General features: G+C 34.4%; 1 protein-coding gene across 1 annotated transcript; it reads right to left on the reverse strand.

Annotated features, from left to right (window-relative positions):
- Positions 1-6713: 6713 nt before the first annotated feature.
- On the reverse strand, positions 6714-7522 carry LOC141685323 (calcium-binding protein CBP-like). The gene is made up of 4 exons (XM_074490433.1): positions 7466-7522; positions 7198-7367; positions 7055-7073; positions 6714-6791 (listed from the first exon to the last, which is right to left on the reverse strand). The coding sequence occupies exons 1-4, from the start codon at positions 7520-7522 to the stop codon at positions 6714-6716; spliced, it is 324 nt and encodes a 107-aa protein (XP_074346534.1).
- Positions 7523-15901: the final 8379 nt, after the last annotated feature.

Here is a 15901-nt window from a genome sequence, read left to right on the forward strand (position 1 = left end):
TATGATTTCTTATTCATAATGCAAAGTTCATATTAATACAAATTAGAAACTCCTTTCTAATTTCATACACTCTGGCCAAAGATTCCAGAACTCGCATACTAAGAATAACATAGGATATTCTCTTCCTATACTGGAAGGGGTAGATCCTCTATTGACGTTAACTATCTCCATACACAAATCCCTATGCCCAGAATAGACCTAATGAATGTCCTTGAGACTAAGGACTAAACCAAAGCACAGTTCATTATATACAAGATAACTTTAACGATCTCAAGTCTAAGGACACTTGTACAACTATCACTCAGTGAATAACTATTGACACATTAGTAATCTCCATTAGTTGTCCAACTTATTGAGTCATATTCAGTGAACTTATTCTCAAATAAGCACCTACATACCAGCTATAGTGTCACCACACAAATGCCTATGAGAACAGATATCGTCCTGAAGGGAGCAAGCATAGTATGTACCAATCTTTGCGGATTCACTAACTTCCGATTAGTTATCCTATGATCAGGAACTGTTTAAGTCTAAAGTTATCATCTTCTAGATCTCACTATTACAATCTCATTATAATTCTGGAAGCTTTACTCTAAACTATGGAACATCTTATTCAAAACACTTTAAATAGATAAAGCCCATAATAAAACCAAAATAAGTATTTTATTAATATTAATGAAATTAAATAAGAATACAAGAAAGTTCTTCCTAACTCATCATACATGATTGGATTTAGGACAAACACTTTCAATCTCCCACTTGAACTAAAACCAATCACCCTGGTATCTAATACCCATCTTCTCTTTATGACGATCAAAGTGAATCCGAGACAATGACTTTATGAGTGGTTCTACACTGGCATGGATTTGCTATCATCACTTTATGATTGAAAACTAGAGTCAATATAACCCTCTATTTTCAACTCAGATCCACCAAAAACAAGAAAAATATCCTTAGTCCTTCGTAAGTACTTAAGGATGTTTTTCACTGCTTTCCAGTGGTCTTCTCCTGGATCGAATTGATATATGCTTGTCATACTAATTGAGTAAGAAACATCAGGCCTAGTACATAACATCACATACATGATAGATCCAATTGCTAAAGTATAAGGAATCTTACTCATACGCTCTCTTTCCTCATGTATCTTAGGAGACATCCTTTTGGAAAAGGATACTTCATGGCTCATCGGTATAAGACATCTCTTGGAATTTTCCATGCTAAATCTTTTAAGCACTTTCTCGATATATGTACCCTGGGTAAGACCTATCATTCTTCTAGATCTATCTCTATAGATCTTCATACCGAGAATGTAGGATTGTCCTTCATAGTGAAGCTTGCTTTAATCCATATATGGTTCGTAGCAGCTTACACACTAGGTGTTCATTCTCTTTGGAAACAAAACCCTCTAACTGTGTCATATACACTTCCTCTTCAAGTTTCCCATTGAGAAAGGCCGTTTTGACATCCATTTTCCAGATCTCATAGTCGTACTAAGCAGCAATCGCAAGCAAAATCCGAATTGATTTCAACAGGGCTATAGGCAAAAAAGTTTCATCAAAGTCAATCCCTTGCCTTTGTCTGAATCCTTTTGCCACGAGCCTGACCTTATAGGTCTCCACCTGGCCATCTGCTCCAATCTTTCTTTTGTATACCCATTTGCACCCAATAGGCTTTACATCCTTTGGTGCTTCAACCAAAGTCCATACTTGGTTAGCATACATAGATTCCATTTTCGATTCCATGACACTCTGTCATTTCTCTGAGTCAATATTACTCATAGCCTCATTATAGGTCATAGGGTCGTCATCATCAATGAATGACAACTCATTGTCATTCTCAATGACAAGGCCATAATACCTCTCAGGTTGGCGAGACACTCTCCTTGACCTATAAGTGGGCTGTTCCACAAAAGGTTGTTCAGTCTGAACATGTGTTTCCTCTTGAACCGTAGTAGTTTGTGCTTCTTGAACTGCATTAAGTTCTATTTTGCTCCCACTATTTCCTTCAAGGATAAACTATTTTCCAAAAAGGTAGCATGTCTGGAGACAAATACCCTATGATCGGTGTAAAAGTAATACCCCAAAGTCTCTTTAGGATATCCCACAGATCTATATTTTATGAATCGAGATTCCAGCTTATCAGGGTCAACTTTCTTAACATAAGCTGGACATCCCCAAATCTTAACGTGTTTAAGACTCGGTTTCCTTTCTTTCCATATCTCATATGGAGTTTGAGGAACAGATTTGGAAGGCACCTTATTCAGTAAATATGCTGAGGTTTCCAATACATAACCCCAAAGGAATACTGGAAGATCTGCATAACTTATTATGGACTGAACCATGTCTAACGAAGTTCGATTTCTCCTTTCAGATACCCTATTCAACTGTGGAGTATATGGAGGAGTCCACTGAGAGACTATACTATTTTCTTTAAGATAATCTAGAAACTCTCCATTCAAGTATTCACCACCTCGATCTGATTGAAGGGTTTTAATACTATGTTTGGTTTGTTTCTCCACTTCATTCTTATATTCTTTGAACTTTTCAAAGGCTTCAGACTTGTGTTTCATCAAATACACATATCCGAATCTAGATCGATCATCTATAAAAGTAATGAAGTATGAAAATCCACCCATGGCTTGCGTAGACATTTGTCCACATACATCTGTGTGTATCAATCCTATAAAATCTGCAACCCTCTCTCCATGTCCACTAAATGGAGATTTGGTCATTTTACCAAATAGACAAGACTCGCATGTAGGATATAATTCAAAATCAAAGGGGTCAAGTAACCCTTCCATATGCAATGTCCGCAGTCTATTTTCACTAATATGACCAAGTATGCAATGCCATAAATAGGTAAGATTTTCATCATCCCTTTTCCTTTTATTAGTGTGTTCAATTTGTAGTAAATTATGCTCTACGTCATGTACATATAGACCATTATTTAAAATACCACTACCATAAAGAACGTTATCTCTAAGAATTGAATATTTATTATTCTGAATAACAAACGAAAATCCAGCCAAGTCTAACATGGAAATAGAAATAATATTCCTCACAATCAAAGGAACAAAATAACAATTACTTAAAATAATTGTCTTGCCCGTTGGCATATGTAAATCAAATAATTCTACAGCTTCAGCAGCAACTCTTGCTCCATTTCCCATCCGTAGAATCACCTCCTTTTTCTCGAGAGTCCTACTTCTCCTTAGTTCCTGTAACGAATTGTAAATGTGAGAACCACAGGCGGTATCTAATACCCAAGTAGAAATTTGACTTGGTGACATATTCACTTCAATCATGAACATACCTGAATCAGAAGCGGCAGTCTCACTACCCTTCTTCTTTTTCAATTCTACAAGGTAAATCTTGCAGTTCCTCTTCCAGTGCCCCACCTTGTTACAGTAGAAGCAAACAATGTTTCTTTTGGGGTCTTCAGCTTTTGGTGGAATCGGCTTTTTCTCACCTACTTTCCTCTTCTTCTTGGGAGGGTTCCTCTTCCTTTTCTTAGGATTAGAACCTTCACCAATTAGAAGAACATAACTCTTCTTAGAGGGAAAATTCGATTCTGCCATCTTCAACATGTTGTGGAGTTCAGCCAGGTTGACGTCCAGCTTATTAATAGGAAAGTTCACAACAAACTGCGAAAACGAACCCGGAAGTGATTGCAATACCAAGTCTTGAGTCAGCTCCCCATCCATGGCAAAACCAAGTTATCCAAGATATTCAATCAAATTGATCATCTTAAGTACATGGTCATTCGCAGATGATCCCTCAGCATCCTACAACCGAACAACTCCTTCAATATCTAACACTACACCATAAATGGCCTACAGCAACACCAAGAAAATGTTACAACAGGCCCAAAAAAGTGTTACCACAGCCAGAAAAAGGCCTAAGGTAACATAAAAATTAAGTTGCTTTTTTTCGAGTTACCTTTGGCCCCTAAGGTAACATTACTTTTGCCATGGTGTAACATTCACTTTTGTGTTACAATAGCCGTCAAAGGTAACATTAATCTATGTCTATAGTATCACAATATGTATGTTACCTTTGAACTCAGAATTTTCAAAAAAAATGGGGCCCACCAGTGGGGCCCACAGTGGTGACGTGGCATGTAGGTTCCGTAGTGGTGACGTGGCATGTGGGTCCCACAGTGCTAGCATCAAATTTGTACCTGGGGTAATACTTTGAACAACCTACTCTAATACTTTATGAAGCTACTATAACAATTTACTAGGAAGAAAAATGAAAAACTAATATTATAAAGTGTAAAATCGATTGTAAAATTTGAAAATATATTACATTAATCTAATACATTCCAAATTTCATAACCTCAACTACATTCATAACCAGTTTACAATCTACATAAATCACAATAAATTTAACCAATACAACCAACTAATCTACATCCCAAAACTTAATCCACTTCCTGCTAGTAGCTGCCGAGAACTTGACACGTATGCATTCATCAACAAATATATAGTTGTTACAGCTGAAATGAGAAAGAAACAAAGGTTAGGTCATACAATACCCTATATATATACCCCATGCAAAAGTATTGTACTTCTATATTCTATAACAACTACTATTTTACATACATGATGCATATATACATACAACAATGCCTGCAAACTCAATGATGCCAATGTATCTCTCCATCTAGCTAGCATTTTTTGCTGCATCAACATGAACAACAGGCACACTCAGAATTTTATGTTTGGCCATTAGCTGGACAGCTTCAGCAACACTAGTGCCATAATTGATCAGGTTTAAGGTTGCTATATATAAGTATACATTAAATAATGCATACTATGCATATTAAATTTGAGGCCAAACTTCTGGACTTAAACACATATATATAAGTAAAATTTGAACATTTTATCACTATACCAGTTCACTTACAAGGTATTGAAATGGACCGCAACAAGTCTACCATTATTATTTAGTTTGGAAAAAATATACATATTTATACCAGTTGAAGTTGTAATTACAGTCTAGAAGTGTACAAGAATAACCATAAGTATCACAAATATATATATCAACGGGGGCTAACAAGAAAAAGGACATGATGGTCATGTAAAATACGGAACCACAGAAAACCTACCGTGCAAGGAGGTTTTCCCCTATTAGGCATCAGTTTGCAATTCATGTACAATTGTTTCATAGGCAGGAAGCACTAACGGGAAAACGGAAGTTAAAACTTAAATTACATTTATTGAGCCCCATTGGTAGAACTGTAAAAGTAAGCTTACTCTTTTGACTCTCTGTCAAAATGAATTACTTTAACAATGAACCAATCATCTTTATCTGCATCCTCTAGCCTGACGCTAGTTGCTACCTGAAACAATATACTTAACTGCTTCAAACAGAAATAAAATTAGGATTTTGGCTAAAGATTGTAGTAATAGTCTCTGTGTTGTAAAGTAAACAAACCATACAATAATAGTGATACAATACACTGTGTGATATTTACAGACATATCTGCGCTAGATTACACAAGGCAATGCATACCTCTTCACCCTTTAAACATGCAAGGGCATCCAGGTGGTTCCGCATCGAAGGGAAAACTCTTGATATATCTTAATCTCCCTTTATTCTTTTCTTTTTTTGCTCGTTACCTTCTGCAGTGGAACTAGACCCAAAAAACTTTATACAATCAAAACTCTTTAATAATATACACCAGAAACATAATCAGCCTCACATGATATATCTTTAATTAAAACAAGTACTTAAACAAGAAATTTAAGAAGAATAGAAGGGTTTAACATTTCATGTTCTTTACAGTATATGTTTACGAGTAACTAGGACAGACAACAGTTTATAAAAGAAAATAGCTATAAGTAGATTTTTTTTAAAAAAAAAGGAACATGCTGATCACAAACATCTTACCACCAAACCAAGCAACCATCCTCATATATACACATATATTATTAGTCTACAAGACAACATCCAATTAATAACATTCTATAACTTATATAACCCATCTACTCTTCTTCGTTGTTGCCCTGGAGGTTCAGAGGGTAGCAGAGTATCCATCAGATAGCCATGTTGAAATAATAACAAAAATGATTATTCTCTATTTGTTATATCTATAGATTAATTAAACCTGCATCTGCTATCTCGTAAGATTCATAACATACACATTCTACCAACTCTAAGTTGACATCACCTTTCAGTTATTAAATTTTTTTGATAGAGCTGGATAAAATCAGGCTAATGGACAATTACAGTTTCAATCTATGGTCTATCAAATTAATCAGAGCATCTCCCATGGTTGGCACCCTTCAGGATGCCAACTTTGGTGGCAAACGATCAAATACAATAATATTTCATTACAAAAGAAAACTTGTAACTTACAATCCACAGAAGTTATGTGTGAAGTTGAGCTTGGAATCTCTTCATGTTGTGTATGCACAACTGCAAGCCTGTCACCGGGAATTAACGCATAGTTCCCTATATGACTGTTGTACTCATTAATTCGTGGTGCAGAGTCGCCGACCACGTAAGTATGGCCACAATCATAATAGGATATAATCAGATTGTATATAATCAGAGTTAAGAAGTTTAAGTAATATTCATTAATCATGGAAGAAGTATTAACTACACATATATAGCTGAAGAAAGGGTTGGATCACAACAAATTTAATCCTTAGATATTAATACTATGAACTCTGTTTCTGGAGAAATTACCAACACTTTAGGAAATAACTAGAAATTTGTAGCTCTAAATATGCAGAATGAACTCATGTATGCAGTGTCCTTCTCCTTGAATTTCTCAGTAAGTCCCTGCAAGAGATACTGATTCATCAGACACATGCCAATATCTTAGTCCAATATTTACGGACAATACAATGTCAATCTTAGTTTTCACACTCCAAGTCGCAACAGGTGTTATACCAAAAATATATTAGTCAAAGTCTGGAGTCTACAGGTAATTCAATAATTCCCTACGAACTCAACAATTACTGTCTATAGCTAACTAACCACAATATACACAGTGCGGAAAAAATAAAATTCAGAAAACCATAATGTTTAAAAAGAAGCTATACCTTCACAGTGAGGCAGCACCTGTAATCAAAACAACCAAAAAATAAAAGAGGAAACAAAATAAAATGTTAGAAAGTTAGATTTAGTTCGAAGAAACTCTAACTTTTATAAAAGTAGAGCAAGAACTGGTGATATCGATTCATACTTGATGAAGTTTTCATATTCAATAGCCTTGTTCCTTCCACCAGTCTTGTCAAACTTGGACACCAGCAAGTCCAGAGGTGACACCACAAATCCAAGGCTCACCAGCGCCTCTCTCAGCTCAGAAGCATCAATTTTACCACTAATATCCCCATCATTCTTCTCAAAGATCTCCTAAACACATGAATACAAGTCACATCCATTACATTCACCAAATCACATATCTAGTATACCTAAATCCAACAATTCTAGTACAAATATTAAACACTCACCCTCCATCTCTGGAGACTGTAATACACAGATGTGAACTCCTTAGGCCCTGTTTTCATCAATTACTTAAATTTAGCACACAACTCAAATCAAATAAAATAAAAAAGTACTTCAATTCAGGCATTCAACTGTCTAAATTCACTCCTCTAATATAATCGTATATAGGGATACACAACAGGAATTCATAAGAAGATCATAAGAAACTAAACAAAAGACCAAATAATACTTACTCCTAATGCAAAAGACGAGAGTGGTGAACTTCTGAAGGTGACGGTTCCATCAAGATGGTGGTCAGAATATAGATCTGACCAGAACATAAAATATAAAGACATCGTTTCAATAAATATAGTGTGGACGGTAGACATGCCAGTGCACAAACATTCCATGAATATATTATGATAAGAAAATCAAAAAAACATACAATAACAACAACAACAAAATCAGAGAGAGGGAGAAAGAGGTAATATATTCATATACACAAAATGAGAGAGAGATTTAGTACCCCAATTCCAATTCCAATTAAAAAGCCCCAATTCCAATTCCAATTAAAAGGAGAACCGCATGATTTAAACCCCAATTCCAATTAAAAACCCTAGCTCGAATTAAGCTAATCTAGTTCAATTGAAAGCTGAGAGAGAGAGAGAGAGAGAGAGAGAGAGAGAGAGAGAGAGAGAGAGCGACTGAGAGATGGGCTGAGAGAGTTGTTTTGTGATTGAAAATTTGAACTTTGTCTGAATACCCGGGTTTTCCAAAATACTGCCGCTTCTACGAAAACTTTGAAAGCCTGCCTGCTTGAGCCCAACGAGAGTCCAAAAAACTGCCCTTATTTTCACTTATTAGTTTTTAATAAACTTTAATGTTTAAATAGTGTTCAAATTTTTTATTAATAAAAAATTATCAGTTACTAATTAGTAAAGTTTACATAATTAATAATAATAAAAATATTTTATCAATCTTTGCTAATATTAATATTATTGCTTAATTATATTATCAATAATGATTAATTTTCAAGTCAAATAATTATATATATTTAGTTATTTGTAAAATATTACTTTTTTATCCATTAACACCCTATTGTAATATAAGTTTCCACATGTTAACGTATGTAACACTTTGAAGCTATAGTAACATGTTACAAAAGCTATGGTAACATCAAAAATACTACGTTGCGGTAGGTTAAGATGAGCATACCTAATGTAACATAATTTTGTAACACCCATGATTAAACCATTATGATAGGCCATCTATGGTGTAGTGTAATATTGAGCTATCCTCCCTGCCACATTATACAACTCTTGTAGATGTATTAGGATAGTGTGAGCATCCATATGCTCACGCTGCTTCTGTAGCTCAATGTTCATGGAAGCTTGCATGATACATTGAGCAACATTTGCATCATCTATCCACTTACGATACACAACATGTTCATCATTATGTGCATCGTCAGCAGGTTCAGGTGAGTCAAGTGTTAGTGTATACTGAAAATATTTATTTGAAGTATGTACATTTATTTCTGGCCAGTTTATTTGAGAATCATTTGAATGTTTACATATTGTCTAATATTATATATTGTGAACAATCTAGTATCAAATGGGATACATAATATTAGATTGTTAAATACGGTTATATAATATAATAAGGTTCACAGCACAGGTGGTGTTGGACAATCCACTGGTATGGCTGTAGTATTATTTATATTAGTTTATATTGACTAATAAATAATGCTAGTATACTTTGTGTATATTGAACATGATCAAATTTAGAATTGTTCCCTTAATACTGATTAAGAAGGAGAACTAAGATTCTATGTTATTATTAATGCTTAGGTTCTTAATCCGGAAATAGTAATTGACACGTGTATATTATTTACATGCTTTGATTTATATATGAAATAATTCTTTTGAATTATATCAATATATTTTGGGTGATAGAATTATATACATGGTGGATATTATTTATTGAAGGAATCCATGTCCTGATAATATTCGGGTTAATGATGTCCCCTTGAAAGCTCAAAAAGATTTAATTATGTGAAACCCTGCAGGTGGAATTTATTCTGGCATAATTAAATAAAGGTTGAGTGGATGATCAAGGATAAAAGATATTAATTAAATAAATTATCAGTAATTTATTTAATTAATGGACATATGATATTTTAAACATGGGGAATTTAATAAGCAAATAATATTGGAACCGAATTAATTAAATTACGGTATTAGGAAAGGTAGTGCAAATATTAATTCTTTAGTGGATTGAATTAATATTTAATTACATTGGGCTAGGCTCAAGATGTAATTAGAAGGCCCGACCTAATTATCCATGGTCCCTATTGTAGCCTATATATATTCTTATTCTCTTCTTGCTTGGAATTGTGTGAAAATATATTGTAGCCACCAAGGAGCAAGAAGAGAGGATAACTTGAGAAGACGGAGGCCACACTTCGCTCAAGGGAATTTGGGAATACAATAGAAGAGCGTGGAATCAACCATTAACAAGGTAATCCTCTTTTCGTAATCTTTATCGTAAAACGTAGTAACACCCTAAGTCCGTGGTTCCCAACATCAAGCACACATTCCAGCTTCTCAACCTTGAGAACAATTCTCAAGTTTTGAAGCCAGTCAGCAAAATTAGGACCAGTCAATTTGTTAGCATCTAGTATGCTCCGGAATGATAGTGCAGAAGACATAACGTATATAGTAAATCTGTAAATGATAAGCACATAACAACACTTAGCAAATATTCAATTATATTTCAAATTACTATATGAATCGGGTCTTTATTCATAAGTGGCTCCCACTAGTTTATCTAATTTATACAACCCCCTAAGTGAAAAATTAAGCATTCATAATGCTAGTGGGAATAGGGATCCTACATTCCATCACACAACCTCGGATGTAGCACAAAACGCCATGTGATGTTCAATAGGCAGACAACTCTTGTCAATTACATCTTATGTTATTCCCTAATAAAAATTTAGCCTCTTGAATAATTTGAGTCACGGCTGTAGCACAACAAACTCAATATTCTAAGTCAAGTCTAACCAACATTTCATACAATTGAATCAGTCTCTAACGGCCCACGACTGTAGCACGTAACGACCATTAGATTCTAATTCATTATACACATCTCTATACAATAGACAAGTATTTCTTATATCAAAATCAAAGCCCTCGGTTGTAGCACGAAACGACAATGATTCAAAAATGAGAACTACTTTCTACCATGTTGGAAGGCTATGACGCCCGTTGTTTCATTGGCCAATTAGTACTTGATATTATTTAATTTTAGGGGGATAATATTATGTTACAATCATAATCATATTATAAAGAGATTATTCCTTTTAAATTAAATATTTCAAATCAATAATCGATAATTGGATGATTCCAGATCGGGGGGAGCATTGTCAAGAGGCGTCACTCAATACCCATTTCTTACAGATCAAAATCAGCTTTTGACAGAATCGTCATTTCTCTAAATATTGAAAATTCATATCTAATTACGTGTTTCACAAACACAAGAATCTCATGATTGTATTCATAATATTATTGTTAAGGCAAGAAATGATTCATATTCTATATTTTCTAGAGTATGCCTTATTTTGATTTAAGTTCACCTAAATCTATCATCGCATGGTAAAGATAGGCATATATCTCATATATAAAAATAAATAAATAAACAAGTAAGCATGCAAGTAATATCATGTCACACATTGATATATATTGATGTATGGATTTATTATAGTATTTAAAAGCAATTAAAACAATTAAAACAAGCTTTAAAACACTTCTGGGAATATAAACAGTTCAAAAATATTATATAAATCCCAAAACAAAAACTGACGAATTCATTTATTGTAGTATTAATAATAACTATTATTATTATCATTATTGGCCCCCTTTTGTATCTGGTATTGCATTTATGTCCAAAAAACTGACGTATTCATTTACTGTAGCAACAATTACAAGGTCAGCCAATGGATGGAAGCAAGTATTAAATTCATATTTATTCACATGCATAATTATTTTATGAATTTTAATTAAAACAATTTAAAAAAAATTCATAACAAATAATCTACATATCACAAAATTATGAATAACAATACCTAGATGATCTACAACACTTGTAGAACCTTATTCAGTGGTCAAAATTCAATGCAAAAATTATTTTGAATTAATTCATAATTAAATCTAAATAAACTTGCAAAAATCATAATAAATCCATACATGCATAAAAAAATCTGATTTTTTATATGAATCTCTATATGTAGAACCTGGCTCTGATGCCAATGAAGGAATTTGTAGCATGTTCTCTAATAAAATGGTACCTTACATCAATGTGCTTTATTATAGGATAATTAACTGGATTAGCCACTCTAGATATAACACTATTATTGTCACACATAATAGGAATTTTGTGTAATACTAGGCCATAATCCATTAGCTGATTTCTAATCCAAAGTACTTGAGCATACCAACTTTCTGCAGCTATGTATCAGCCTCAGCCGTAGAAGTTGATACAGATTGTTGTTTCTTACTATACCAGGATACAAGTTTTTGTCCAAGAAATTGACAGCTTCCACTAGTACTCTTCCTGTCAACCCTGCATCCAGCAAAAACTGCATCTGTGTAACCAACAGCTTCAAAACCAGTTCCCTTAGGATACTATAATCCCAAGTTTGGAGTTCCCTTCAAATATCTGAAAATCCTCTTTACAGCAATCAAATGTGATTCTTTTGGATTTGCTTGAAATCTTGCACACAGACATGTAGAAAACATGATGTCTGGTCTACTAGCATTTAAGTAAATCAATGATCCAATCATCCCTCTATAGCTTGAGATATCTACACTCTTGCCATTTTTATCTTCATCCAACTTTGTTGCAGTAGACATAGGTGTAGATGCAGGTGAACAATCAACCATACCAAACTTTTTTCAAAAGATCCTTGACATACTTAGTTTGGATGATGAAGATACCATCACTTCTTTGACTGACTTGAAGTCCAAGAAAGTAACTCAGTTCCCCCATCATACTCATTTCATATTCACTTTGCATAAGCTTAGAGAATCTTTGGAAAAGCTTCTTATTAGTAGAACCAAAGATGATATCATCCACATAGATCTGAACTAGGATCATATCTTTACCCTGTTTCTTATAAAAGAGAGTCTTGTCTATGGTACCTCTAGTAAAACCATGCTTTAGGAGGAATTCTGACAGTGTGTCATACCAAGCTCTTGGTGCCTGTTTTAATCCATATAGAGCCTTGAGTAACTTGTATACAAAATTTGAAAATTCCGGATCTTCAAAGACAGGTGGCTGTTGCACATAGACTTCTTCTTCTAGATCACCATTCAGAAACGCACTATTGACATCCATTTGATACACTTTGAAATTTGAGTGTGCAACAAATGTTAGAAAATCCTTATTGCTTCAAGTCTTGCAACTGGAGCAAAAGTTTCATCATAATTAATTTCTTCTTCTTGTGAGTAGCCTTTTGCAACCAACCTTGCTTTATTTTTGGTGACTATATCATTTTCATCAATCTTATTCCTAAACACCCGATTTGTTCCAATTATGCTTATATTCTTTGGTGCAGGAACCAATTACCAAACTTTGTTTCTTTCAAACTAAATTCAGCTCTTCCTGTATGGCAGATATCTAGTCAGGATCCAGTAAAGTTTTATCAATTTTCTTAGGCTCTACTTGAGAGAGGAAACATGCATGTAGGCACTCATTAGCAGTTGTACTTCTAGTCCTCACACCAGCAGTAGGATCACCAATAATTGCTTCTCTAGTGTGACTTCTATCCCACTTTCTCGTATGAGGTTTTTGACTTGTGCCTTCATCATTTTCTTCATTGTTGGTATGACTGCTAGATCCTTCTTCTCTTTCTCCCCCTGAGTTTGTGCTATCAAATTCAGATGTTTGAGATGAGCTTCCACTTCCATGATTTTCCTGTTGAGTAGTCTCTTCATTTAACATCTGTTGTGCATCAACTTCATCTTCCCCATCAGAATCACTATTAATGTTGAGGTTTTCAAATGCAAGGGCTTCAGCTTCATTATCATCAAGACATTCCAAGCCTGGACACTTGTTATCATCAAAAGTCACATCTATGCTTTCCATAATATTCTTTTGATCAATCACATAAACTTTGTAGGCCGTTCTTTCCAATGAATACCCCCGAAAAATTGCTTCAAAGACTTTTGAGTCAAATTTTCCCACATATTCAGAGTTGTCTTTCAAAATATAACACTTGCTTCCAAACACATAAAGATGCTTTACAGTAGGCTTCCTTTTAGACATGATTGAGTAAGGTGATTTACCATGTGCCTTGTTAATGAGATATCTGTTCTGAGTGTAACATGCAGTGTTAACAACCTCTTCCCAGAAACTTGTTGGCAACTTGGCATCTTGCAGCATTGTCCTAGCAGCTTCAACTAATGTTCTGTTCTTTCTTTCAACTACTCCATTTTATTGAGGTGTTCTAGAAGCTGAGAATTCTTGAACAATGCCTTTGCCTTTGCAGAATTTACTTAATGTTACATTTCTAAATTCTGTTCCATTATCACTTCTCAATCTTTTCACATAATTGTAACCTTCAACCTGTTTTTCAATCTTATTGATGTGCTCAATTATGATGTGTGGAGTTTCATCTTTAGAGTGCATGAACTCTACCCAAGTATATCTTGAAAAATCATTCACCATCACAAGTGCATATTTGTTTCTTGAAATTGATAAGACATTTACTGGCCCAAACAAGTCCATGTGAATAAGTTGCAATGGTGCACTTATAGAATTCACAATTTTTGACTTGTGACTTGATCTCTTCATTTTTCCTTTCTGACAAGCTTCACAAACTTCAACTTGAGCAAATTCCAGTTTAAGCATGTCTCTTACTAACTCCTTTTTGACCAAGGTGTTAATTGCATTGAAATTCAAGTGAGAGAGATTTTTATGCCAAAGCTTGCTTTTTTCTTCTGATTCCTTGGTGTAGAAGCAACAAATACCATCCTTATGTGTTGAGTCCAAGTCTGCAACAAACAAGCTTCCTTTCCTTGCTTATTTCAGATAAACTTCACCAGTTTTCTTGCTGATAAAAGTGCATTCTTCTTTGTTGAATAGAAATTTAAAGCCTTTGTCTACAAATTGGCTAACACTGAGAAGATTTACTTTAAGATCTACAAGTGCTACATCATCAATGACAATATTTTCAGAAACAATCTTGCCATATCCAATTGTGAATCCTTTGTTGTTGTCTCCAAAGGTCACCAAAGGGCCAGTTTTCTCATCAAACTGTGATAGCAGGGCTTTATCACCTGTCATATGCCTGGAACATCCACTATCTATGATCCAGATGACTTTCGTCACTTTGCCCTGCATACAATGAGTTTTAAGTGTGTTTAGCAACCTAAGCAATGTTGGGTACTTTCTTCTTGTTAACTGATTTAGCAGAAGTAGAATGAGTAGTTTCAGATAAAATAGAGTTCATTGGCTATTGAGCATTTTCCTTTTTTGTTATAGATTCAATTCTTGTTTCCTTGAGGTCTACTCTCAGTTTGTAACAACTTTTCATCACTTTTAAGTTGCAAGGAATGCAGTCAAACTTGTCATAGAAAGAGTAGGGATCATTTGCATTTGCTGCATTGTATTTACAGACTCCTTCAGTTAGCTTGCTAACTGCCTTTTTACAAAGGTGAGTTAGGTGATTCACAGAGCCACATTTTTCACATTTCTTTTTTGGAGCATCTGCAACATAAGAAAAATTGTTACTTTTATTTATCCCTATTTTTCTATTTCTATTTTTCTTTTTCTTTCTTGCATCTTCATTTTTGGTCTCTTTGACAGGTGTCTTGGGAGTTTGCTTGTCCATGAGCTTTTCTTCAGTATTAGAAGACTGAGTTGATTCTACAGTTTTCTTCTCTTTGTCCTCATCAGCAATTTCTTGTTTGATAATCAATTCTTCTTCATTGAAGTTGACTTCACATGCCTTGAACATAGGTGATGTAACCTTTTTCAACATAGCTGGAACATTTTCATTAATTGTTGCTTTTCCTTTATCACCTGTCCCTTTCTTCTTGCTGTTCAAGGCATCATAGTCAAGACCAATAACAATATTTGCACATGGTTTGTTTTTCTCATGATACTGTCCATTTAACTCAGTTGCATTCTTGAAAGACTTCAACTTCACCTCATTCTTTTCCAGCTTCTCCCTTAGCACTGCTTCAATTTCATTTGAACACTTGAGCTTATTCTTGAGATAAACATTCTCTTTCTTTACAGCTTCAAGCTCTACCGACAACAATTCAGTTTCTTGCTTCTCACTTTCAAACTTCTCATTTATCTTTGTTAATCTGCTAACTTCTTCATTAGCAGCAACCGTGCTTGTGTGAATGTGAAACATTTCTGTTCTCATATTCTCTACAGTTTCCTTATATTGA

Source organism: Apium graveolens, chromosome 9 (assembly GCF_009905375.1).
Source record: "Apium graveolens cultivar Ventura chromosome 9, ASM990537v1, whole genome shotgun sequence".
Lineage (NCBI taxonomy): Eukaryota > Viridiplantae > Streptophyta > Magnoliopsida > Apiales > Apiaceae > Apium > Apium graveolens.